This window comes from Leptonotus elevatus, chromosome 13 (assembly GCF_054856555.1).
Source record: "Leptonotus elevatus isolate MCC_2025b chromosome 13, RoL_Lele_1.0, whole genome shotgun sequence".
In the NCBI taxonomy this organism is placed as follows: domain Eukaryota; kingdom Metazoa; phylum Chordata; class Actinopteri; order Syngnathiformes; family Syngnathidae; genus Leptonotus; species Leptonotus elevatus.
The window spans coordinates 1,290,828-1,317,665 of NC_141251.1; the positions used below are offsets into that span (position 1 = coordinate 1,290,828).

Sequence of the window (26,838 nt, forward strand, 5' to 3'; positions counted from 1 at the left end):
TAAAATGTGCGATTAATCATGAGTTAACTATTGAAGTCATGCGATTAATTACAATTAGAAATTGTAATCGCCCGACACAAAAGTTGGCGTCAATGTTCTGTTAATGAAACCTTAAAATAACACCTGCTAAGTGGCCGCTCGTCGCCTTCACGTTTATTTACAATATTTTGACCCGATCACACGCTTATTAGCAAATTTCTTTGGTGGGGGATTTGGATTTTATTTTTTTAAGGACATCATAATTAGTGTCAGTTACTTGAGTTTTTTATTTTTTAATGAAATGTAATTGTTTTGACTATTTTTGCAGTTTTCTAATTAGATGAAATGTCTATTTTTAGATGAGCAGGATGAATAATATTAATGATGAATCAAGTTTTTTTTTTTTTAACCAATCTGCACGATCGTGGCTTTAATTTTGCTCGTGTGCGCGCGGGAAGCTTGTGGTCTCGTCGTCCCTCGTTTGCACTTGAAAGACGTCTTTGATGAGACGAAGTCGAACCTTGACGCCGGCCAATCCGCCGGTCAAGCGGCAGGAATTACCTCCAAAGTCGGGCCGGTGAACCCGAGTGCCTTGGGGGAGGTCCGGCCATCGATTGGCACGTTCTGCGCATCAGCTGTTTTGCTCCAGGGAGGAACAGTCGCTTGGAAAAGTCCAACGCTGTCCTCTTTTTCAAGATGAGATGCAAACATTTTTTATTTTTTTACGCATTTATGGTTACGGTGATCATTTTCCACTTCGCAATCATTGAAAAACCTTTTAGCAAATAAATAAATAGGAAATTGCAAGATGTTGCTCATTCGGGATGTTCGAGTACCGATCCCAGACGTTTTTCATGGTATCAGGTACTTGCGAAGGATGCCGATACCAGCCACAAAAAGACTTAATGCAAACACATCTGACGTCAAATAAGTCTTCCTTGCCAGTAGTTGGCGCTGCACTGCTGCAGTTTGAGCCACAATTGCTCACAATTATTTCTTATTGTATTCGTTGACATTTGATGTCGCGTAAAAGTGGTAATCAATACTTTGTTTATTTAGCGATCATAAAAGCCGCTGATGCTCGTCAGAATCTTTTTTTGGCCGTCCTCCGTTTCAACACGTTTTCCGTTCTTTTCTCTCTTTAAAGTACATGTACGTCAAAGTGCGTGCGTGCGTGCGTGTGTACGTGCGCGCGGTATCTTGCACGGGCAGCTGCCAAACTATTGTGGATTTAAATATTTAACATTTGCAGCAGTTATCCTTTTCTTAACGCCGTTTATGCACTTCCTGGTTGTGTGTGTGCGCGCGCGCGTGCGTGCGTGTGTGTGTCACACCTGTTGTGCCCTTTTTTGTTCTATATGAATTGAGATGTCTTCTGGGGACATTTCATTACATCGATGACATGCAGGCAAATAAATACGAGAAGGAAAAGTATAAAAAATTACATTTAACACACACACACACACACACACACACACACACACTGGGAATATTAATGCAAACATGAAGGAAGTAGTACTAAATGTTTCTTTTCTTTTCTTTTTTTTTATTCCCACTCTCCCCGACTGCCTCGTTCTCTTGTCAAGCGTGACATTACCTGAGGGGACAGCTGGCTATCAGTGTAGCGCACGCACGCACGCACGCACACACGCGCACACGCACGCACACACACTTGTCCGAGGCAGCTGTAGTAGTCAGCGGGGACATTTAGTTGAATGACTCTCATTTGGGTGGAATGGCCTGTGTGCGCATGCGCGTGCGTGTGCGCGCGTGCGTGACACTTTGCAAGAGGCTCACACATCCCCTGCGAGAGGAAGTAAATATTAACAGTGAGATGAAGCGCAGATATGAACCCTGAGGGTTGTGTGGATTGTGGATGGTTTCAGTGGGAGAAATCATTGTAGCAATTTGGGGGGGGGGGGGGGCGTGTATTTGAACCCATGCTGTTGCCATGGCAGCGTTTGACTGCCAAATGAAGCAAATGTCCGCCGCTTAGAAGAGAACAGAAGATGCTGCCAGCGCCGCCTTAAGAGGATTTTTGCATAGAGGAAGAAAAAGTCCAAAATAAATGAAGAAATTTTCTTCTCAAATGCGACCGACGATCAAACGTTGACGTCAAATGTTCTCATCAGGTGATTCCATCGATTCCTCCCGACGGATCTGGAGTCGGCTTCACGCCGCCGCCGCCCATTTGTGAGTCGACACGGTGGCGGGAGCCGCCGCCGGCGCCGTGTCGATCTCCGCGGGGGGCTTCGTTCGCGCGACCTTTCTGCGTCCGCTCGCTCGCTCGCTCGCTCTGCGGCACGTTGAACGATTTCCGCCTCCTCGACACTTGCCAGTCAACGGGCCGCCGCGGGTGTCGTCTCGCTCCTGCCGCGGATGGCGGCGACTCATCAGGAAAAAAAAGAAAAAAACATTCTGAGGAAGTTGCATTCCAGCGTTTGGAATGATTTGCTTTTGATGGACTTGAGGAATATTTGGTGGGAAACGAAAAGTATTTCCTCATATTTCATCAGAAGCAAAATCAATCGAAAGAAAATGTCCCTCAACGGAGGAAAGTTTACGTTGGCGGCCAAAATGCTGCTTCTGTACACTTGTTTGCAACGTCGCGTTCATATCTCAAGTGTTTGCTCCCAATTCAAAGCAAAAACTCATAAATTAGGGCACCCTTAAGTCAAGTTAACCTTGCGGTGGTTGTTGTGAAGTCGTTCTCGCGATTGCAAAAACACAAAAGTCGATTCATCCTCCGAGAGGAGAAGCAGCCGATGTTCTCCCGAGCTAAAGTTGACGTTTGTGCGAGGTGACGCTTCTTCACTGGCTGTGGGAAAATCACGGCGAAGTCGAAAGCAGATGGCGCCCGAACGGCTTCGCACGCAAACTTTCTTCCTCGTCTTCTTTTTTTGCGCGGCGCCATGACGGCGAGCGTGAGAAGAATGGCGAGTGATTGAGTCAGCCGGTCAGTCCCCCGAACTTGTCCGTCGCCACCGAACGCATCCGGTGTGGCCCGGCTCAGAAATGGCGCCGGCCGTCGTCGTGGCAACACGCTCACGCCGGCCACGCTTCATTTGGGCTTTTCTCACAATGACGCAGAAAGAAAGATGATTTTTCCCTCAAGTCGTGTACTTCATGTCGTTTGTCAAACAAAACATTATAAACAGCAGTTTGTGCATCATTTTCTTCAATGGGCATTTGCGTCGCTCCTCGCCATTTGCCCACCTTGGCCACCAGGGGGCAGTGTAACGCATCCACGCATATAGTACTACGTGGAGATTTGAAAATGGTCACAATTAAGATCATGTTTTTCTGTTTTTTAAACGGATGACAAAAAAATGTGAGCATTCGCTACAAATTGAAGTCATTTAAAGGTTTATAATTAGCGCAACATCGATGCTAATTTTGTTAGCTCGTCTGTAGAGTTTTGCATTGCGGCTTAGCATGAAGCGAGCAAACGTTTTGCAGCTTATATGTTTTGCTTCCGCGCACAACATGTAATCGGTTGTTTCGCGTTTCCTTGGATGGCAAATTTCAACTGAGGCGGCAACAAACGACTTGAAGCCTCGTTTTTGATCAACTTATTGCAAAGTTCATCATCATGCAAAAACTCCAAATGGATGAATTTTCGATGTCACATTGTGAATACACGTGAAGCTTCATGGGCAGATTAGATCAGCGCAGCAACAAAGGCTGAAATCTGATTGGACAAAAAAAAAGTGACACTGTTCGCAATAAGTTCATACAAATGATTACAATTTAGCTTGTGGATCTTGGCGAGGGATTCTGATTTGGTTGGAGGACGCACGGCTGCAATCCAGCGCTCACTTAGAGTGTGTGCGTGTGTGTGTGTGTGTGTGTGTGCGTGTGTGTGTGTGCGTGTGTGCGCGCGCTCACTGAGTGAGTGTGTAGGAGGGCCCAGAAAAGAAGGAGCCGTTCCCGCAGTCATTTCGATCCTTTAAGAAGTCTCGCATCCATCAGCATGCGACTCATCTTCAATAAATCATTAGCGCGCGCGCTGCCGCTCTGCCGCAGAGAAGAAGAAATCCAAAAAGCGCCATTAACGCTTTTACATGCGCTGTCAGCGTTCACAAACTTCCTCCAGCTTGACTTACAACAACTTGAATGTTTTGCTACTACTTCAACCATAGCAACCTTCGGTGCACCGTTGTCTCCTTTGAAATGCAGGAAGTCTTAATATGGTCGTCTTTGGGCTGGATTCTGATTGGATGATTGCTTGCTGCATTTTATTTCAACAAGCAAGCGTAAAATTGTCTACACGTTGACCATTTTTCCTGAAAAACGGTCTGTTCCTTATTTATATATTTAACCCTAAACCCTTAGGGGGAAAAAAGTTGCCTTAAGCTGCTGCAAGATGGCGCCAAAGCTCTATGAAATAGTAAAGTAGTCCTTCACAGTTGTAACTGTCAAGTAAAAAAATGTTCTTAACAATATGTTCTATTCGAGCACACTAGTCTAAACAGAACATTCTGATGAAATATGAATTAAGCAGCACATTCCCGCTGTTTTTATCCATCTCGGGGCGCGGCCATTTTGCCACTTAAAGATGACATCGCAGTTGCTCAGGCGCTCATGTAACGACCAATCACGGATCAGCTTGTGAAGAGAATGTAAACAGAAAACAGGCGAGGCGTGATTGGTCGTTGCCCGAGCCCGCCCGGCCGCCACTGTGATGTCATCTTCGGTGGACGGCAAGTGACAAAATGGCCGCCAACCTGAGATGGATTTCGCTGCTTAACTCACATACGACAAACGCAAAATCATTCATCAGAATGTCGTGTTTAGGCGAGCGCGGCCAAATAGTGAAAACATTGTCAAGAAAATGTTTGACTTCCATTTCAACTATAATAACTTTGATTGTCACGTGAATGAAATTAGTTAAGTCCTATTTGTAAAAGTTGTGTTAAGATCATGTGAACATACCGTACAATATTGTAGAATACGTCACACACACAAAATAAGCAGTTTTGGTCTTGCTTGTGATAGTCAAGAAGTTGACGGCCATTTGCTTTTTGTCCTGCCATTTTGTGTCAATATCTTTTTCAACACGGAACTGCGACGTAGCGGGGGGGGGGGGGGGGGGGGGCGGACCTTTCACACTCAAGTGCTATCCGGACTGTGTTGACCTCCCATCACAACACTCTCCACTCAAACTCGCGCGCGCGCGTGCGTGTGTGTGTGTGAGTCCACAGCACTCACACTGTCTGATTGCTGTTATTTGCTCTGCTGTGGCAGCGACGCGCAATGCAATTTACAAGGTGTGTGCGTGTGTGTGTGAGAGAAGTAAGGAGGAAGGCCAAGAGGAGACACGAGTGAGGCAATTTGGAGTCAGGATGTGTGTGTGACTTTTGTGTGTGTGACTTTTGTGTGTGCGTGTGTGCAGACAGTTCAAGCAGCAATTTGGAGTAAGCAAATGTGTGTGTGGGCAGCGCGAGCAACTTTTACCGCGGCTACTTTGATGTCTGACCCACTTTGGCTCTTGCTGACGAGAAAGCTATTTATTTACTTTCTGTGTGTGTGCGCGCGTGCGTGCACACGTGTCAATTTAGCAGACAGGCCAGCGCGCGCGCGCGCGCGAGGTTATCCGTCTGTCGGACCTTCACCATCTGTTGGCGGAGCTTCAACATCTCACGCTTGGTCTCCTCTTGCTCGTTTCCTTTCCTTTTCTTCCTCCCTGGTTGACGTCCTGGTCTTGATTTGCTGTCGCGGGTCCGACCGCCGCCATCTTGGCGGTCACGCCGCATCGTCCCGCTTTATGCAACGACGTCTCGTTTCATTTCTTCCGTCTGGCTCGCGCGTGCCGTTAAGTGTCCCGCTTTGCGTTCGGTTTCACGCTGCTTTTTGAACAAGGTTGCCGATAGGATGACGTCATGACACCATCGAGAGAGGAATAGACTTCCTTCCTTCCCTCCTTGAGTCTTCCGTTCCTGAGTCTGTAACATTGGGCGACGCGGCGGGACAGCAAAAGAGTCCACAGGTTCACTTTATTAAAAGAAACCCAAAAAGTGTAGGTTCGGCGCCACCACACGTCACAATAAAAGTACGCTTTCATGGCGTAAAAAAAGATAGCCTGGCAAACCACACCCACTTTTCATTTCATCTCTTCTTTCTTCTTCTTTCTTCTTCTACATCCATCGACCCTTTCCTTCTTCACATCCTCGCTGCATCTCTGCCTTCCTACTATTCATTCTTCCTTTCTTGCGTAAGTCTTTCATCCCTCTCTTCCTTTCCTCACTTGCATTCTTCCTCCCTCCCTTCATTTCGAACTTCTTTCCATCTATCCTTCTTTCCTCAGATCATTTCTTCCCTCCCACTCTTCCTTTCTGCATTCTTTCCATCATTCCTTCATCCCTCTTTCTTGTCCCACCTTCCATCTTTCCTTTCTTCATCACATCCTTCCGCCCAACCATCCTTCCTTTCCATTTTCAGTCCTTCCAAAATTAAGTGAATTTAATTAAACACACACTGGACACTGGCCACTTTTTTTTCTTCCTCCCTGCGAGCAGCAAGTGGAGAGAATAAATAAATAAATATATATAAACGTGTCGTCTTCTCATGGTTGACTTTTTAATTTTCTGCTCCTTTGCTCTCGTCTCCTTCATTTGTTTTTTTTTTCCTGCCGCGACGTCGTCGTTTCTCGCTCGCTTCCTGCGTCTCTTCATGTCATTTTTGGAGGGGAGGCGTTCGATTCTCACGAGTGTTCATGAACACGAGGACACGTTTCATCGCATCATCAAGTGTCAAGATCCACATTCTCTTAAACCCTCACCCTTATTTCAAACCCTAACCCTGTCTTAAAACCCCAATTCAAAACCCTTACCTAGGTTGGAGACCCTAACCCTATTTTAAAAACATAATCCTAGTTTAAACCCCTACTTTGAAACCCTAACCCTACTTTGAAACCCTAACCCTAGTTTAAAACCCTACTTTGAAACCCTAACCCTAGTTTATAACCCTACTTTGAAACCCTAACCCTAGTTTAAAACCCTAATTTGAAACCCTAACCCTAGTTTAAACCCCTAATTTGAAACCCTAACCCTAGTTTGAAACCCTTACCCTAGTTTAAACCCCTAGTTTGAAACCCTAACACTAGTTTAAACCCCTAGTTTGAAACCCTAACCCTAGTTTAAACCCCTAGTTTGAAACCCTAACCCTAGTTTAAACCCCTACTTTGAAACCCTAACCCTAGTTTAAACCCCTAGTTTGAAACCCTAACCCTAGTTTAAACCCCTACTTTGAAACCCTAACCCTAGTTTAAACCCCTAGTTTGAAACCCTAACCCTAGTTTAAACCCCTAGTTTGAAACCCTAACCCTAGTTTAAACCCCTAGTTTGAAACCCTAACCCTAGTTTGAAACCCTAACCCTAGTTTAAACCCCTAGTTTGAAACCCTAACCCTAGTTTAAACCCCTAGTTTGAAACCCTAACCCTAGTTTAAACCCCTAGTTTGAAACCCTAACCCTAGTTTGAAACCCTAACCCTAGTTTAAACCCCTAGTTTGAAACCCTAACCCTAGTTTGAAACCCTAACCCTAGTTTAAACCCCTACTTTAAAACCCTAACCCTAGTTTAAACCCCTAGTTTGAAACCCTAACCCTAGTTTAAACCCCTAGTTTGAAACCCTAACCCTAGTTTAAACCCCGTTTGAAACCCTAACCCTAGTTTGAAACCCTAACCCTAGTTTAAACCCCTAGTTTGAAACCCTAACCCTAGTTTAAACCCCTACTTTGAAACCCTAACCCTAGTTTAAACCCCTACTTTGAAACCCTAACCCTAGTTTAAACCCCTAGTTTGAAACCCTAACCCTAGTTTAAACCCCTAGTTTGAAAGCCTAACCCTAGTTTAAACCCCTACTTTGAAACCCTAACCCTAGTTTAAACCCCTACTTTGAAACCCTAACCCTAGATTAAACCCCTAGTTTGAAACCCTAACCCTAGTTTAAACCCCTAGTTTGAAACCCTAACCCTAGTTTAAACCCCTAGTTTGAAACCCTAACCCTAGTTTAAACCCCTAGTTTGAAACCCTAACCCTAGTTTAAACCCCTAGTTTGAAACCCTAACCCTAGTTTAAACCCCTAGTTTGAAACCCTAACCCTAGTTTAAACCCCTACTTTGAAACCCTAACCCTAGTTTAAACCCCTAGTTTGAAACCCTAACCCTAGTTTGAAAACCTAACCCTAGTTTAAACCCCTAGTTTGAAACCCTAACCCTAGTTTAAACCCCTAGTTTGAAACCCTAACCCTAGTTTAAACCCCTAGTTTGAAACCCTAACCCTAGTTTAAACCCCTAGTTAGAAACCCTAACCCTAGTTTAAACCCCTACTTTGAAACCCTAACCCTAGTTTAAACCCCTAGTTTGAAACCCTAACCCTAGTTTAAACCCCTAGTTTGAAACCCTAACCCTAGTTTAAACCCCTAGTTTGAAACCCTAACCCTAGTTTAAACCCCTAGTTTGAAACCCTAACCCTAGTTTAAACCCCTAGTTTGAAACCCTAACCCTAGTTTAAACCCCTACTTTGAAACCCTAACCCTAGTTTAAACCCCTACTTTGAAACCCTAACCCTAGTTTAAACCCCTAGTTTGAAACCCTAACCCTAGTTTAAACCCCTAGTTTGAAACCCTAACCCTAGTTTAAACCCCTACTTTGAAACCCTAACCCTAGTTTAAACCCCTAGTTTGAAACCCTAACCCTAGTTTAAACCCCTAGTTTGAAACCCTAACCCTAGTTTAAACCCCCAGTTTGAAACCCTAACCCTAGTTTAAACCCCTAGTTAGAAACCCTAACCCTAGTTTAAACCCCTACTTTGAAACCCTAACCCTAGTTTAAACCCCTAGTTTGAAACCCTAACCCTAGTTTAAACCCCTAGTTTGAAACCCTAACCCTAGTTTAAACCCCTAGTTTGAAACCCTAACCCTAGTTTAAACCCCTAGTTTGAAACCCTAACCCTAGTTTAAACCCCTAGTTTGAAACCCTAACCCTAGTTTGAAACCCTAACCCTAGTTTAAACCCCTAGTTAGAAACCCTAACCCTAGTTTAAACCCCTAGTTTGAAACCCTAACCCTAGTTTAAACCCCTACTTTGAAACCCTAACCCTAGTTTGAAAACCTAACCCTAGTTTAAACCCCTAGTTTGAAACCCTAACCCTAGTTTAAACCCCTAGTTTGAAACCCTAACCCTAGTTTAAACCCCTAGTTTGAAACCCTAACCCTAGTTTAAACCCCTAGTTTGAAACCCTAACCCTAGTTTAAACCCCTAGTTTGAAACCCTAACCCTAGTTTAAACCCCTAGTTAGAAACCCTAACCCTAGTTTAAACCCCTACTTTGAAACCCTAACCCTAGTTTAAACCCCTAGTTTGAAACCCTAACCCTAGTTTAAACCCCTAGTTTGAAACCCTAACCCTAGTTTAAACCCCTAGTTTGAAACCCTAACCCTAGTTTAAACCCCTACTTTGAAACCCTAACCCTAGTTTAAACCCCTACTTTGAAACCCTAACCCTAGTTTAAACCCCTACTTTGAAACCCTAACCCTAGTTTAAACCCCTAGTTTGAAACCCTAACCCTAGTTTAAACCCCTACTTTGAAACCCTAACCCTAGTTTAAACCCCTAGTTTGAAACCCTAACCCTAGTTTAAACCCCTAGTTTGAAACCCTAACCCTAGTTTAAACCCCCAGTTTGAAACCCTAACCCTAGTTTAAACCCCTAGTTAGAAACCCTAACCCTAGTTTAAACCCCTACTTTGAAACCCTAACCCTAGTTTAAACCCCTAGTTTGAAACCCTAACCCTAGTTTAAACCCCTAGTTTGAAACCCTAACCCTAGTTTAAACCCCTAGTTTGAAACCCTAACCCTAGTTTAAACCCCTACTTTGAAACCCTAACCCTAGTTTAAACCCCTAGTTTGAAACCCTAACCCTAGTTTAAACCCCTACTTTGAAACCCTAACCCTAGTTTAAACCCCTAGTTTGAAACCCTAACCCTAGTTTAAACCCCTAGTTAGAAACCCTAACCCTAGGTTAAACCCCTAGTTTGAAACCCTAACCCTAGTTTAAACCCCTAGTTTGAAACCCTAACCCTAGTTTAAACCCCTACTTTGAAACCCTAACCCTAGTTTAAACCCCTAGTTTGAAACCCTAACCCTAGTTTAAACCCCTAGTTTGAAACCCTAACCCTAGTTTAAACCCCTAGTTTGAAACCCTAACCCTAGTTTAAACCCCTACTTTGAAACCCTAACCCTAGTTTAAACCCCTAGTTTGAAACCCTAACCCTAGTTTGAAAACCTAACCCTAGTTTAAACCCCTAGTTTGAAACCCTAACCCTAGTTTAAACCCCTAGTTTGAAACCCTAACCCTAGTTTAAACCCCTAGTTTGAAACCCTAACCCTAGTTTAAACCCCTAGTTTGAAACCCTAACCCTAGTTTAAACCCCTAGTTTGAAACCCTAACCCTAGTTTAAACCCCTAGTTAGAAACCCTAACCCTAGTTTAAACCCCTACTTTGAAACCCTAACCCTAGTTTAAACCCCTAGTTTGAAACCCTAACCCTAGTTTAAACCCCTAGTTTGAAACCCTAACCCTAGTTTAAACCCCTAGTTTGAAACCCTAACCCTAGTTTAAACCCCTAGTTTGAAACCCTAACCCTAGTTTAAACCCCTAGTTAGAAACCCTAACCCTAGTTTAAACCCCTACTTTGAAACCCTAACCCTAGTTTAAACCCCTAGTTTGAAACCCTAACCCTAGTTTAAACCCCTAGTTTGAAACCCTAACCCTAGTTTAAACCCCTACTTTGAAACCCTAACCCTAGTTTAAACCCCTAGTTTGAAACCCTAGCCCTAGTTTAAACCCCTAGTTTGAAACCCTAACCCTAGTTTAAACCCCTAGTTTGAAACCCTAACCCTAGTTTAAACCCCTAGTTTGAAACCCTAACCCTAGTTTAAACCCCTAGTTTGAAACCCTAACCCTAGTTTAAACCCCTAGTTTGAAACCCTAACCCTAGTTTAAACCCCTAGTTTGAAACCCTAACCCTAGTTTAAACCCCTAGTTTGAAACCCTAACCCTAGTTTAAACCCCTGCTTTGAAACCCTAACTCTAGTTTGAAATGCTAACTCTCATTTGAAACCCCAATTTGAAGCTCTAACCCTACTTTGAAAACCTCAAATGAAACCCCAACTATAGTTAGAAACACTAATAAAAAAAATATAATAAAAATAACCTTATTTGAAACCCTAACCCTAGTTTAAACCCCTAGTTTGAAACCCTAACCATAGTTTAAACCCCTAGTTAGAAACCCTAACCCTAGTTTAAACCCCTAACCCTAGTTTAAACCCCCAGTTTGAAACCCTAACCCTAGTTTAAACCCCTAGTTTGAAACCCTAACCCTAGTTTGAAAACTTAACCCTAGTTTAAACCCCTAGTTTGAAACCCTAACCCTAGTTTAAACCCCTAGTTTGAAACCCTAACCCTAGTTTAAACCCCTAGTTTGAAACCCTAACCCTAGTTTAAACCCCTAGTTTGAAACCCTAACCCTAGTTTAAACCCCTAGTTTGAAACCCTAACCCTAGTTTAAACCCCTAGTTAGAAACCCTAACCCTAGTTTAAACCCCTACTTTGAAACCCTAACCCTAGTTTAAACCCCTAGTTTGAAACCCTAACCCTAGTTTAAACCCCTAGTTTGAAACCCTAACCCTAGTTTAAACCCCTAGTTAGAAACCCTAACCCTAGTTTAAACCCCTACTTTGAAACCCTAACCCTAGTTTAAACCCCTAGTTTGAAACCCTAACCCTAGTTTAAACCCCTAGTTTGAAACCCTAACCCTAGTTTAAACCCCTACTTTGAAACCCTAGCCCTAGTTTAAACCCCTAGTTTGAAACCCTAACCCTAGTTTAAACCCCTAGTTTGAAACCCTAACCCTAGTTTAAACCCCTAGTTTGAAACCCTAACCCTAGTTTAAACCCCTAGTTTGAAACCCTAACCCTAGTTTAAACCCCTAGTTTGAAACCCTAACCCTAGTTTGAAACCCTAACCCTAGTTTAAACCCCTAGTTTGAAACCCTAACCCTAGTTTAAACCCCTAGTTTGAAACCCTAACCCTAGTTTAAACCCCTAGTTTTAAACCCTAACCCTAGTTTAAACCCCTAGTTTGAAACCCTAACCCTAGTTTAAACCCCTAGTTTGAAACCCTAACCCTAGTTTAAACCCCTAGTTTGAAACCCTAACCCTAGTTTAAACCCCTAGTTTGAAACCCTAACCCTAGTTTAAACCCCTGCTTTGAAACCCTAACCCTAGTTTGAAATGCTAACTCTCATTTGAAACCCCAATTTGAAGCTCTAACCCTACTTTGAAAACCTCAAATGAAACCCCAACTATAGTTAGAAACACTAATAAAAAAAATATAATAAAAATAACCTTATTTGAAACCCTAACCCTAGTTTAAACCCCCAGTTTGAAACCCTAACCCTAGTTTAAACCCCTACTTTGAAACCCTAACCCTAGTTTAAACCCCTAGTTTGAAACCCTAACCCTAGTTTGAAAACCTAACCCTAGTTTAAACCCCTAGTTTGAAACCCTAACCCTAGTTTAAACCCCTAGTTTGAAACCCTAACCCTAGTTTAAACCCCTAGTTTGAAACCCTAACCCTAGTTTAAACCCCTAGTTTGAAACCCTAACCCTAGTTTAAACCCCTAGTTTGAAACCCTAACCCTAGTTTAAACCCCTAGTTTGAAACCCTAACCCTAGTTTAAACCCCTAGTTTGAAACCCTAACCCTAGTTTAAACCCCTAGTTAGAAACCCTAACCCTAGTTTAAACCCCTACTTTGAAACCCTAACCCTAGTTTAAACCCCTAGTTTGAAACCCTAACCCTAGTTTAAACCCCTAGTTTGAAACCCTAACCCTAGTTTAAACCCCTAGTTTGAAACCCTAACCCTAGTTTAAACTCCTAGTTAGAAACCCTAACCCTAGTTTAAACCCCTACTTTGAAACCCTAACCCTAGTTTAAACCCCTAGTTTGAAACCCTAACCCTAGTTTAAACCCCTAGTTTGAAACCTAACCCTAGTTTAAACCCCTACTTTGAAACCCTAACCCTAGTTTAAACCCCTAGTTTGAAACCCTAACCCTAGTTTAAACTCCTAGTTAGAAACCCTAACCCTAGTTTAAACCCCTACTTTGAAACCCTAACCCTAGTTTAAACCCCTAGTTTGAAACCCTAACCCTAGTTTAAACCCCTAGTTTGAAACCCTAACCCTAGTTTAAACCCCTACTTTGAAACCCTAACCCTAGTTTAAACCCCTAGTTTGAAACCCTAACCCTAGTTTAAACCCCTAGTTTGAAACCCTAGCCCTAGTTTAAACCCCTAGTTTTAAACCCTAACCCTAGTTTAAACCCCTAGTTTGAAACCCTAACCCTAGTTTAAACCCCTAGTTTGAAACCCTAACCCTAGTTTAAACCCCTAGTTTGAAACCCTAACCCTAGTTTAAACCCCTAGTTTTAAACCCTAACCCTAGTTTAAACCCCTAGTTTGAAACCCTAACCCTAGTTTAAACCCCTAGTTTGAAACCCTAACCCTAGTTTAAACCCCTAGTTTGAAACCCTAACCCTAGTTTAAACCCCTAGTTTGAAACCCTAACCCTAGTTTAAACCCCTAGTTTGAAACCCTAACCCTAGTTTAAACCCCTGCTTTGAAACCCTAACCCTAGTTTGAAATGCTAACTCTCATTTGAAACCCCAATTTGAAGCTCTAACCCTACTTTGAAAACCTCAAATGAAACCCCAACTATAGTTAGAAACACTAATAAAAAAAATATAATAAAAATAACCTTATTTGAAACCCTAACCCTAGTTTAAACCCCTACTTTGAAACCCTAACCCTAGTTTAAACCCCTAGTTTGAAACCCTAGCCCTAGTTTAAACCCCTAGTTTTAAACCCTAACCCTAGTTTAAACCCCTAGTTTGAAACCCTAACCCTAGTTTAAACCCCTAGTTTGAAACCCTAACCCTAGTTTGAAAACCTAACCCTAGTTTAAACCCCTAGTTTGAAACCCTAACCCTAGTTTAAACCCCTAGTTTGAAACCCTAACCCTAGTTTAAACCCCTAGTTTGAAACCCTAACCCTAGTTTAAACCCCTAGTTTGAAACCCTAACCCTAGTTTAAACCCCTAGTTTGAAACCCTAACCCTAGTTTAAACCCCTAGTTAGAAACCCTAACCCTAGTTTAAACCCCTACTTTGAAACCCTAACCCTAGTTTAAACCCCTAGTTTGAAACCCTAACCCTAGTTTAAACCCCTAGTTTGAAACCCTAACCCTAGTTTAAACCCCTACTTTGAAACCCTAACCCTAGTTTAAACCCCTAGTTTGAAACCCTAACCCTAGTTTAAACCCCTAGTTTGAAACCCTAGCCCTAGTTTAAACCCCTAGTTTTAAACCCTAACCCTAGTTTAAACCCCTAGTTTGAAACCCTAACCCTAGTTTAAACCCCTAGTTTGAAACCCTAACCCTAGTTTAAACCCCTAGTTTGAAACCCTAACCCTAGTTTAAACCCCTAGTTAGAAACCCTAACCCTAGTTTAAACCCCTACTTTGAAACCCTAACCCTAGTTTAAACCCCTAGTTTGAAACCCTAACCCTAGTTTAAACCCCTAGTTTGAAACCCTAACCCTAGTTTAAACCCCTAGTTTGAAACCCTAACCCTAGTTTAAACTCCTAGTTAGAAACCCTAACCCTAGTTTAAACCCCTACTTTGAAACCCTAACCCTAGTTTAAACCCCTAGTTTGAAACCCTAACCCTAGTTTAAACCCCTAGTTTGAAACCCTAACCCTAGTTTAAACCCCTAGTTTGAAACCCTAACCCTAGTTTAAACCCCTAGTTAGAAACCCTAACCCTAGTTTAAACCCCTACTTTGAAACCCTAACCCTAGTTTAAACCCCTAGTTTGAAACCCTAGCCCTAGATTAAACCCCTAGTTTTAAACCCTAACCCTAGTTTAAACCCCTAGTTTGAAACCCTAACCCTAGTTTAAACCCCTAGTTTGAAACCCTAACCCTAGTTTGAAAACCTAACCCTAGTTTAAACCCCTAGTTTGAAACCCTAACCCTAGTTTAAACCCCTAGTTTGAAACCCTAACCCTAGTTTAAACCCCTAGTTTGAAACCCTAACCCTAGTTTAAACCCCTAGTTTGAAACCCTAACCCTAGTTTAAACCCCTAGTTTGAAACCCTAACCCTAGTTTAAACCCCTAGTTTGAAACCCTAACCCTAGTTTAAACCCCTAGTTAGAAACCCTAACCCTAGTTTAAACCCCTACTTTGAAACCCTAACCCTAGTTTAAACCCCTAGTTTGAAACCCTAGCCCTAGTTTAAACCCCTAGTTTTAAACCCTAACCCTAGTTTAAACCCCTAGTTTGAAACCCTAACCCTAGTTTAAACCCCTAGTTTGAAACCCTAACCCTAGTTTAAACCCCTAGTTTGAAACCCTAACCCTAGTTTAAACCCCTAGTTTGAAACCCTAACCCTAGTTTAAACCCCTAGTTTGAAACCCTAACCCTAGTTTAAACCCCTGCTTTGAAACCCTAACCCTAGTTTAAACCCCTAGTTTGAAACCCTAGCCCTAGTTTAAACCCCTAGTTTTAAACCCTAACCCTAGTTTAAACCCCTAGTTTGAAACCCTAACCCTAGTTTAAACCCCTAGTTTGAAACCCTAACCCTAGTTTAAACCCCTAGTTTGAAACCCTAACCCTAGTTTAAACCCCTAGTTTGAAACCCTAACCCTAGTTTAAACCCCTAGTTTGAAACCCTAACCCTAGTTTAAACCCCTAGTTTGAAACCCTAACCCTAGTTTAAACCCCTAGTTTGAAACCCTAACCCTAGTTTAAACCCCTAGTTTGAAACCCTAACCCTAGTTTAAACCCCTAGTTTGAAACCCTAACCCTAGTTTAAACCCCTAGTTTGAAATCCTAGCCCTAGTTTAAACCCCTAGTTTTAAACCCTAACCCTAGTTTAAACCCCTAGTTTGAAACCCTAACCCTAGTTTAAACCCCTAGTTTGAAACCCTAACCCTAGTTTAAACCCCTAGTTTGAAACCCTAACCCTAGTTTAAACCCCTAGTTTGAAACCCTAACCCTAGTTTAAACCCCTAGTTTGAAACCCTAACCCTAGTTTAAACCCCTAGTTAGAAACCCTAACCCTAGTTTAAACCCCTACTTTGAAACCCTAACCCTAGTTTAAACCCCTAGTTTGAAACCCTAGCCCTAGTTTAAACCCCTAGTTTTAAACCCTAACCCTAGTTTAAACCCCTAGTTTGAAACCCTAACCCTAGTTTAAACCCCTAGTTTGAAACCCTAACCCTAGTTTAAACCCCTAGTTTGAAACCCTAACCCTAGTTTGAAACCCTAACCCTAGTTTAAACCCCTAGTTTGAAACCCTAACCCTAGTTTAAACCCCTAGTTTGAAACCCTAACCCTAGTTTAAACCCCTAGTTTAAACCCCTAGTTTGAAACCCTAACCCTAGTTTAAACCCCTAGTTTGAAACCCTAACCCTAGTTTAAACCCCTAGTTAGAAACCCTAACCCTAGTTTAAACCCCTACTTTGAAACCCTAACCCTAGTTTAAACCCCTAGTTTGAAACCCTAACCCTAGTTTAAACCCCTGCTTTGAAACCCTAACCCTAGTTTGAAATGCTAACTCTCATTTGAAACCCCAATTTGAAGCTCTAACCCTACTTTGAAAACCTCAAATGAAACCCCAACTATAGTTAGAAACACTAATAAAAAAATATAATAAAAATAACCTTATTTGAAACCCTAACCCTAGTTTAAACCCCTAGTTTGAAACCCTAACCCTAGTTTAAACCCCTAGTTAGAAACCCTAACCCTAGTTTAAACCCCTAACCCTAGTTTAAACCCCCAGTTTGAAACCCTAACCCTAGTTTAAACCCCTACTTTGAAACCCTAACCCTAGTTTAAACCCCTAGTTTGAAACCCTAACCCTAGTTTGAAAACCTAACCCTAGTTTAAACCCCTAGTTTGAAACCCTAACCCTAGTTTAAACCCCTAGTTTGAAACCCTAACCCTAGTTTAAACCCCTAGTTTGAAACCCTAACCCTAGTTTAAACCCCTAGTTTGAAACCCTAACCCTAGTTTAAACCCCTAGTTTGAAACCCTAACCCTAGTTTAAACCCCTAGTTAGAAACCCTAACCCTAGTTTAAACCCCTACTTTGAAACCCTAACCCTAGTTTAAACCCCTAGTTTGAAACCCTAACCCTAGTTTAAACCCCTAGTTTGAAACCCTAACCCTAGTTTAAACCCCTAGTTAGAAACCCTAACCCTAGTTTAAACCCCTACTTTGAAACCCTAACCCTAGTTTAAACCCCTAGTTTGAAACCCTAACCCTAGTTTAAACCCCTAGTTTGAAACCCTAACCCTAGTTTAAACCCCTACTTTGAAACCCTAACCCTAGTTTAAACCCCTAGTTTGAAACCCTAACCCTAGTTTAAACCCCTAGTTTGAAACCCTAACCCTAGTTTAAACCCCTAGTTTGAAACCCTAACCCTAGTTTAAACCCCTAGTTTGAAACCCTAACCCTAGTTTAAACCCCTAGTTAGAAACCCTAACCCTAGTTTAAACCCCTACTTTGAAACCCTAACCCTAGTTTAAACCCCTAGTTTGAAACCCTAGCCCTAGTTTAAACCCCTAGTTTTAAACCCTAACCCTAGTTTAAACCCCTAGTTTGAAACCCTAACCCTAGTTTAAACCCCTAGTTTGAAACCCTAACCCTAGTTTGAAAACCTAACCCTAGTTTAAACCCCTAGTTTGAAACCCTAACCCTAGTTTAAACCCCTAGTTTGAAACCCTAACCCTAGTTTAAACCCCTAGTTTGAAACCCTAACCCTAGTTTAAACCCCTAGTTTGAAACCCTAACCCTAGTTTAAACCCCTAGTTTGAAACCCTAACCCTAGTTTAAACCCCTAGTTAGAAACCCTAACCCTAGTTTAAACCCCTACTTTGAAACCCTAACCCTAGTTTAAACCCCTAGTTTGAAACCCTAGCCCTAGTTTAAACCCCTAGTTTTAAACCCTAACCCTAGTTTAAACCCCTAGTTTGAAACCCTAACCCTAGTTTAAACCCCTAGTTTGAAACCCTAACCCTAGTTTAAACCCCTAGTTTGAAACCCTAACCCTAGTTTAAACCCCTAGTTTGAAACCCTAACCCTAGTTTAAACCCCTAGTTTGAAACCCTAACCCTAGTTTAAACCCCTGCTTTGAAACCCTAACCCTAGTTTAAACCCCTAGTTTGAAACCCTAGCCCTAGTTTAAACCCCTAGTTTTAAACCCTAACCCTAGTTTAAACCCCTAGTTTGAAACCCTAACCCTAGTTTAAACCCCTAGTTTGAAACCCTAACCCTAGTTTAAACCCCTAGTTTGAAACCCTAACCCTAGTTTAAACCCCTAGTTTGAAACCCTAACCCTAGTTTAAACCCCTAGTTTGAAACCCTAACCCTAGTTTAAACCCCTAGTTTGAAACCCTAACCCTAGTTTAAACCCCTAGTTTGAAACCCTAACCCTAGTTTAAACCCCTAGTTTGAAACCCTAACCCTAGTTTGAAAACCTAACCCTAGTTTAAACCCCTAGTTTGAAACCCTAACCCTAGTTTAAACCCCTAGTTTGAAACCCTAACCCTAGTTTAAACCCCTAGTTTGAAACCCTAACCCTAGTTTAAACCCCTAGTTTGAAACCCTAACCCTAGTTTAAACCCCTAGTTTGAAACCCTAACCCTAGTTTAAACCCCTAGTTTGAAACCCTAACCCTAGTTTAAACCCCTAGTTTGAAACCCTAACCCTAGTTTAAACCCCTAGTTTGAAACCCTAACCCTAGTTTAAACCCCTAGTTTGAAACCCTAACCCTAGTTTAAACCCCTAGTTTGAAACCCTAACCCTAGTTTAAACCCCTAGTTAGAAACCCTAACCCTAGTTTAAACCCCTAGTTTGAAACCCTAACCCTAGTTTAAACCCCTAGTTTGAAACCCTAACCCTAGTTTAAACCCCTAGTTTGAAACCCTAACCCTAGTTTAAACCCCTAGTTTGAAACCCTAACCCTAGTTTAAACCCCTAGTTTGAAACCCTAACCCTAGTTTAAACCCCTAGTTTGAAACCCTAACCCTAGTTTAAACCCCTAGTTTGAAACCCTAACCCTAGTTTAAACCCCTAGTTTGAAACCCTAACCCTAGTTTAAACCCCTAGTTTGAAACCCTAACCCTAGTTTAAACCCCTAGTTTGAAACCCTAACCCTAGTTTAAACCCCTAGTTTGAAACCCTAACCCTAGTTTAAACCCCTAGTTTGAAACCCTAACCCTAGTTTAAACCCCTAGTTTGAAACCCTAACCCTAGTTTAAACCCCTAGTTTGAAACCCTAACCCTAGTTTGAAAACCTAACCCTAGTTTAAACCCCTAGTTTGAAACCCTAACCCTAGTTTAAACCCCTAGTTTGAAACCCTAACCCTAGTTTAAACCCCTAGTTTGAAACCCTAACCCTAGTTTAAACCCCTAGTTTGAAACCCTAACCCTAGTTTAAACCCCTAGTTTGAAACCCTAACCCTAGTTTAAACCCCTAGTTTGAAACCCTAACCCTAGTTTAAACCCCTAGTTTGAAACCCTAACCCTAGTTTAAACCCCTAGTTAGAAACCCTAACCCTAGTTTAAACCCCTAGTTTGAAACCCTAACCCTAGTTTAAACCCCTAGTTTGAAACCCTAACCCTAGTTTAAACCCCTAGTTTGAAACCCTAACCCTAGTTTAAACCCCTAGTTTGAAACCCTAACCCTAGTTTAAACCCCTAGTTTGAAACCCTAGCCCTAGTTTAAACCCCTAGTTTTAAACCCTAACCCTAGTTTAAACCCCTAGTTTGAAACCCTAACCCTAGTTTAAACCCCTAGTTTGAAACCCTAACCCTAGTTTAAACCCCTAGTTTGAAACCCTAACCCTAGTTTAAACCCCTAGTTTGAAACCCTAACCCTAGTTTAAACCCCTAGTTTGAAACCCTAACCCTAGTTTAAACCCCTAGTTTGAAACCCTAACCCTAGTTTAAACCCCTGCTTTGAAACCCTAACCCTAGTTTAAACCCCTAGTTTGAAACCCTAACCCTAGTTTAAACCCCTAGTTTGAAACCCTAACCCTAGTTTAAACCCCTAGTTTGAAACCCTAACCCTAGTTTAAACCCCTAGTTTGAAACCCTAACCCTAGTTTAAACCCCTAGTTTGAAACCCTAACCCTAGTTTAAACCCCTAGTTTGAAACCCTAACCCTAGTTTAAACCCCTAGTTTGAAACCCTAACCCTAGTTTAAACCCCTAGTTTGAAACCCTAACCCTAGTTTAAACCCCTAGTTTGAAACCCTAACCCTAGTTTAAACCCCTAGTTTGAAACCCTAACCCTAGTTTAAACCCCTGCTTTGAAACCCTAACCCTAGTTTGAAATGCTAACTCTCATTTGAAACCCCAATTTGAAGCTCTAACCCTACTTTGAAAACCTCAAATGAAACCCCAACTATAGTTAGAAACACTAATAAAAAAAATAAATATAAAAATAACCTTATTTGAAACTCTAACCCTAGTTTAAAACCCTCCTAGTTGGAAACCCTATAAAACGTTGTTTTTTTCAAAATGCTTACCTTTTTATTTGATATCTTGTAAGCTCACTGGGGTTTTTTTAAATGTAATTTTGACAGTGAAGCCGACTTTCATGTGAACGTTTTGTGAACGTCAACTGGCCCAGTGTTGAGCCGATGAAGCGACAAAAGGCGCTCACCCGAACCCCCGCCACGTGTCGGACTTGAAGCCAAACCTTGATTTGGAGAATCTTCACCTCTGTTTTGCGGCTCTCCATTCATTTCTGTTCTTTAAAAGGATGAAAGTGGAGTTCGCCCCCGTTTTGGTCCCGAGCAGCTCCAATGACTGCAAAGTTATTTTTGCTGGCAAAAACCTCCTGAAACTTTGAAGACACTTTGCTCCTCGTCAGCAACGCACAGAAAACCAAACCGTGAGCCATTTCCTTCTTCTTGTCGCCACCGCTTGCGCGTTGGTCCAGGAAGACAGACAAATGTCACCTTTTCTTGCCGAAGAAATCCAAAAATAAACAAACAAATGAGAAAATTTGCGTCGACGCCGGGAGGCGGATTTCAAACATTCTCGCTTGAATGTCACACTATTGCTTTCTTGCACCTTTTAAAGGTCAGCCCAGCAAAATGGCTGCCGAGCATTGATTCGCCTGCACGCACGCGCGCGCACGCACACGCACGCGCACACTGCACATGATGTGCTCCCGCAGGCACACAAATGAAACTCGCAGGCCATTTCATTAGGGAAACACTTGGACTTATTTGTATTTTTGACAGTTTCACAGAAGGCTCGTAACTTAACAAATCTCCAATTTTCCAGGAAAGCAAATAAATGTCTCCCTTTTTCTCAACATTTCTTTTGTTCTTTTTATTCTTATAGAAAGAAAACAAGAGCGACGTTGCCATCAAGTCTACCGATTTATTTTTCATTTTCCATTTCCATGTTTCCTTTTCTAAGACAAGCGCATCAACAAACATGTTTACTTTGCTCCAAACATTTCTAAACATTTTTTCCCTTTTATTTTATTTTTTGGTGTCACAGAAGAACAACAAAACAAGTCGTTTAAATACTAAGTCATAATAATTAGTCGCATCAACAAAAAATATAAAAAAGTGAGCCTCATTTAACTGAGGTCTGGTCTACAAAAATACATCCAAGCAGACGTTTAGCTTCTAGTTAACACTTTTTTCATCCATCCTTCCTTTTCCTGAACCGCTTATTCCTTCGTTTGAATTTATTTCCACGCGTGACGTTAGCATCTACAACGTCACACTTGTTAGCAACATATGTCGAAAGTTTGTCAGCGTCACCGAGCAACGAAGGGGGGGGGGGGGGGTCAATGGAACGTGAAGAACATGCCGAAGAGAGCGCCCAACTTTTGGCCTTCAATATTGCGATGTGATGTTTGTCACATGTGCAGGAAAGAGACAGAGTGGAAGATCGTCTCTCTACTAAACAATCTCTGTCGCTTCATGAGGTCCTGAGCTATGCGGTTCCTTTAAAGATGCAATTTAGTTTCAAGTTCCGCTTGACTATAAACTTGAGCAAACTGCTGCTTGTTGTCAAGTGAGTTGTGTTGGATTCACCAAATCAAATGTTTTCGGTCTTGCAAGTCAAAGCAAACAAATTGCGAAACGACGGCTCGTATCTCGAGCGGCTCAAAAAGTGGCGTCGCTCGTATCTCGGGGCGCGACCGTTTTCGTTACTTGTCGTTTCCGAGTCGTGACTGAGCACAGCCGATGATTTTTTTTCTTCTTCTTCTTCTTGAAAGTCTTCCAAAATGGCAGCTAGAACAAGACCTGCAAGGGCAAGGCCGCCGGGTGGGGGGGCGCCAGGAGGGCCGGGTGGTGCTGACTCAGCATGGGGTGAAACTCCGTCGCCAGGGGATACGGCGCATCCAGGAGATGGATGGCCGGCGAGGCCAAGAACGATGGCGGAGGAGGGTTTAGCGCGAGGGGGTGGGGGGCGAAGGCTGGCAGCAGGTGGGGGTACGAGGGGAGCGGGAGGGGCGGGGGCACGAGCGAGAGGTGGTGCTGGATGATGGTGTGATGGAAGGAGAAGGACGACGGCGGCGGCGGCGGCGGCGGCAGGAGGAGGGGCGCCTGGACGGGGAGGCGCCCCGGGGGGGGGCCGCGGGGGAAGCGAGGCATCTTCACTGGGGAGGAAAATTCCGCCATCTTGCACGCTTGACGTCTCCTGACATCGCCAGCAGGGGGTTCGGCGTCCCCACCAGGCACATTCGCAGATTCAACTCTTTGGACGTTTTCATGACATTCGCGGCATTCAGAAGGTGCGACACAGTTTGGACTAAATCGCCCCGTGATGTCATCAAGGCGAGACGATTGTCTGGCGTCGTTAGCATCCGGACACGCTTTGTCCGTCCTGTCAGCTGACAAGTGGCGCAAATTTGTCTGTTGACGTCCACATTTGATGACATCGCGATTGTGAGTGGCGTCTTCAGCGACTTTGCCGTCGACAGGTTGGACGACGTTGTCGTTAGCATCTGGACACGGTAGCTCGTTAGCATTAGCATCCTGGCACGGTTTATCGTTAGCATCCTGGCACGGTTCATCGTTAGCATCCTGACATATGTGATCTGTCCTCTCGGGTGAAATGTGCTTTGGATTCGTCTCCTTGCCGCTGTGTTGATGTTGACGTTTGATGACATCATCATGAACGGCGTCCTCTGAAGGCGCGTGGACGACGCTGTCGTTAGCATCCTGACTTACGCGATCTGTCCGGTCAGGTGTGAAGTTTGCATTTAACCCTTTGCTGCTCCCGTCACTGGTTTCTGTTGAGTCCAAAGTCGTGCTCAAGCCAAAGTGAAAAACTCTTTTGCGTTTCTTCGCCGCGCTGTTTTCCAGACTCTCCGCCCACTTCCTCTTGCCGCCGCCTCTCAGTTCCTGCGAAAGATCCCGACAGGCGCGCGTCGCGTTTGCGCATCCTGACGTGGCGCTCGACTCGCTTTGCGTCTTTTGCGCGTCCACGCAACGATTACGTCCCGCCGCCGCTTGCGCGCAAGCGCCCGCCGCGCCGCCAAAGGGAAGGGGGCCGAGGCTAATCGGCACGTCGCAAGCTGCTTGGCCATCTTGAGACGGCGCGAGATGGATTTGGCGCTCGCACGCTGCGTCTCGACGGGGGGACGAGACGGCACTAATCGCTGCCTCGCACATGCTCGCCTCCTGAGCGTTTATCTCGCTCAGATTCTCGCGGCCTTTATCTTCCCGCCCTCGCCCGTCCGCGTCTTGATGTTTGCGCGCCGGCCCCGCGTCCGTAATTGCGGGACAGCGTGGCGTCCGGATCGAGGGACTAATCGCGACGTTACATGCCGCGCCCCCGCCGAGGGGCTTTGTGATGGCGGGACCCCACCCGGAGGATGATTGCGGGCCGGCACCCGTGTTCACCTGCTTCCAGCGATTTGCGGAAAGATGACATAATAGCGCGTCGCCCTCCGCCATCCATCCCTCCTCCTCCCCCCTCGGCCTTTTTCCCGAGCCGGCGAGCATCCGCCGCGCCGCCAGATGACTTAATAGTCGCTTTTCCCGCCTTTCCTCCATCCCGCCGTCCTCTCGTACCAATCGCGCCTTCTCACAGAAACCAGTTATTATCCCTTTTCCCTTTTTCTTTTTCTCTTTCATCTCCTCTCCTCTTTTCCTCCTCCCCCTCTTCCTCACCCCTCCCCTCTTCCTCCTCCTCCTCCATCCAGCATCGGCGCCGACTTGTTTGCCACCTTCGCCTGGGCCCGCCACTTGCCGGAGATTTCCCGCCTGTCCGCTTTGATTCTCATCCTGGCTTTCATCTGACGTCAGCTCGCCGCCTCGCCCGCCGCTTCGCCGCCTCCGCTGGCAGCCGGCGCGTTTGATCACCGACGGCTTTATCCGCCCCCCCCCTTCCCTCCGGCCGCCCGCGTGCGCTCGGAAGTCGTACAGCAGCGGGTTGACGCCGTAGGAGAGCGAGGGCGCCGTCCGGGTGTGGCGGACCATCTCCGAGGGCCACAGCAGGACGCGGCCGCCGTCGCGGCTCACCACGGGACGAAACGCTTCCCCGGGCCGAGCCGCAGGAGGTCTCGTTGATTCTTGGGCTCGCTTCTCAAGTCCTGCTTGTCGCGGCTCGGCCGGAGTGGAACAATGTCGTTTCTTGCCGGACATCTGAAAGTCAGAACCTTCACTCCCCAGAAGTGGACCCCCACTGGTCACATGATGATCAGTCGCGGTCCTTCCTGAACTCGGCGGTTGGGTTCCAGTCCCGCCATCGCCACCATGTTGGGCAGTCCCAGTCCTACGTCCGACTCGGTCTTGGGCTCTTGTCTCATTTTGAACTTTGGCCCCGGCACCGCATGCAGCCCAGTCTTCAGCTCCTGTACCGCGACCAACAGTGACTTGGGTTCCATCCCAATCTTGGGCTTGTGTGCCGCATCTCACATGGATTTGGACCCCTGTCCCACTTTGACAAGTAACTTGGCCTGCAGTCCTGATTGCACCACCATCTTGGGTGGTTCGAGCCCCAAGTCCAGGAGCGACTGCAGCTCCAGTTCCACCACTGTCTTGGGCACTTGTCGTACCTCCTTCACTGGTTTGGGCTCTCGTGACACTTTGATTGATTGGTTGGACTTCGGTCCCGCGTCCGTCACTATCTTGGCTGTTTTCAGTTCTGGTCACAACTTGACCACAGTCCCGGGCTTTGCTACAACCCGCTGGCCCACAATAAGAACCGTCTCGAGCCTCAGTTCTACTCGCACCCGTGTCTTCAGCTCCAGTTCCACTTCCTGCACTCTTCTGGGCTCGCGTCCTCCCTCCGACATCGATTCGGTCTTCTGTCCCACTTTGAGCTCCGACAAGCGCACCGCCACTTACTTGGACTCGCCCACTTGCACCTCTGTCTTGGGGTCCTGTCCCACCCCCCACGTGTACTCGGGCCCCGGTCCCACGGGGGTGGTTACATAAAGGCAGCGTGGCGTTCGCCTCGTCGTCCAGCTCTCCGGTCAACGCACGAACGCACGTCGCGCTCGTCGACATCCGCTTTTGTGCAACTTCGCCGTCCGCTTGCCGCGTCGTCTTTTCGCCGTCTCGCGAGCTCCGCCCGGCGGCTTGGATGAAGATGGCGGCCGAGCGGTGCAGGAGAACGCAGCTCCTCTTGGGCAGCGAGAAGCAAACCGGGCGCCCCCTGCTGGCGGCGGAGGCTTTGTCGTCACTGCCATCGGCTCGAACGGCGTCGCTTAAGAAGCCGGGGGCCCACGGGAGCTTGTTGAAGGCGCCGCCGTGGCCGGCGCTGCCGTTTTTGCCGGCGATGCCGTCAGGCGTCATGGCGTCAACGTTCCGCCGCTGCTGGCACGGCCACCGTGTGTCGCTCAGGAGTCGCGTTCCCAGCGCGGCGTCCAGCGGAAGGAGCAGCGAGCTTTGAGGATCTGCGAGGAAGAAAAAGAACACGCGGGATTACAAGAGATTACGTCGACGCGTCAAAAGCGGCGGAATGAGTCAAAGAAAAAGAAGGAGGAGGAGAAGATTTGCGGGCCGTTCGGCAACGTGGCTGCCGGCCATCGCTTTTGTTGCTCATCAACGCGTCACAATGTGATTTGAGAGCGTGGGACGCTGAACGTCAAGGCTTACTTAAACGAGTCTTTTATGAAAATCAAAGTCCAATATTCTCTTTTTGTGGCGATCGGTTTCGTGGCGCCGTTGGCGAGATGCCAGACGCGACTGCAGGATTTGCTGAGGGAGGTTCAAAGACAACCGCGCCGCCTCCTCCGAAACTGCTGCTTCCTCCTCCTTCCTTTGAAACTCCTTTTCTTCCTAAACCATCTCCTCCTCTTCCTCCTCTTCTTCTTCTTCTTCCCAAACCTCCTCCTCACCTTCGTCCCTCTTCCTCCTCCTCTTCCTCCTCTTCTTCTTCTTCCCAAACCTCCTCCTCACCTTCGTCCCTCTTCCTCCTCCTCTTCCTCCTCTTCCTCCTCCTCTTCTTCTTCTTCCCAAACCTCCTCCTCACCTTCGTCCCTCTTCCTCCTCCTCTTCCTCCTCTTCCTCCTCCTCTTCTTCTTCTTCCCAAACCTCCTCCTCACCTTCGTCCCTCTTCCTCCTCCTCTTCCTCCTCTTCCTCCTCCTCTTCTTCTTCTTCCCAAACCTCCTCCTCACCTTCGTCCCTCTTCCTCCTCCTCTTCCTCCTCTTCCTCCTCCTCTTCTTCTTCTTCCCAAACCTCCTCCTCACCTTCGTCCCTCTTCCTCCTCGTCTTCCTCCTCCACCGTGTCCTCTTAAACCCGCTCTTCC

General features: G+C 45.2%; 2 protein-coding genes across 3 annotated transcripts in view; one reads left to right on the forward strand and one right to left on the reverse strand.

Annotated features, from left to right (window-relative positions):
• Positions 1–26,838, forward strand: part of rbm45 (RNA binding motif protein 45) — a 64,820-nt gene that overhangs the window by 24,617 nt on the left and 13,365 nt on the right. The gene's annotated exons all lie outside the window — the stretch shown is intronic.
• LOC147163402 (uncharacterized) overlaps positions 21,476–26,838 on the reverse strand; it is a 42,375-nt gene continuing 37,012 nt past the window's right edge. Inside the window, exon 5 of the mRNA XM_086092153.1 lies at positions 21,476–25,981. Within this exon, the coding sequence (XP_085948279.1) occupies positions 22,365–25,981 (3,617 nt within the window). The 3' untranslated portion in view covers positions 21,476–22,364. The remainder of the gene's footprint in view (positions 25,982–26,838) is intronic.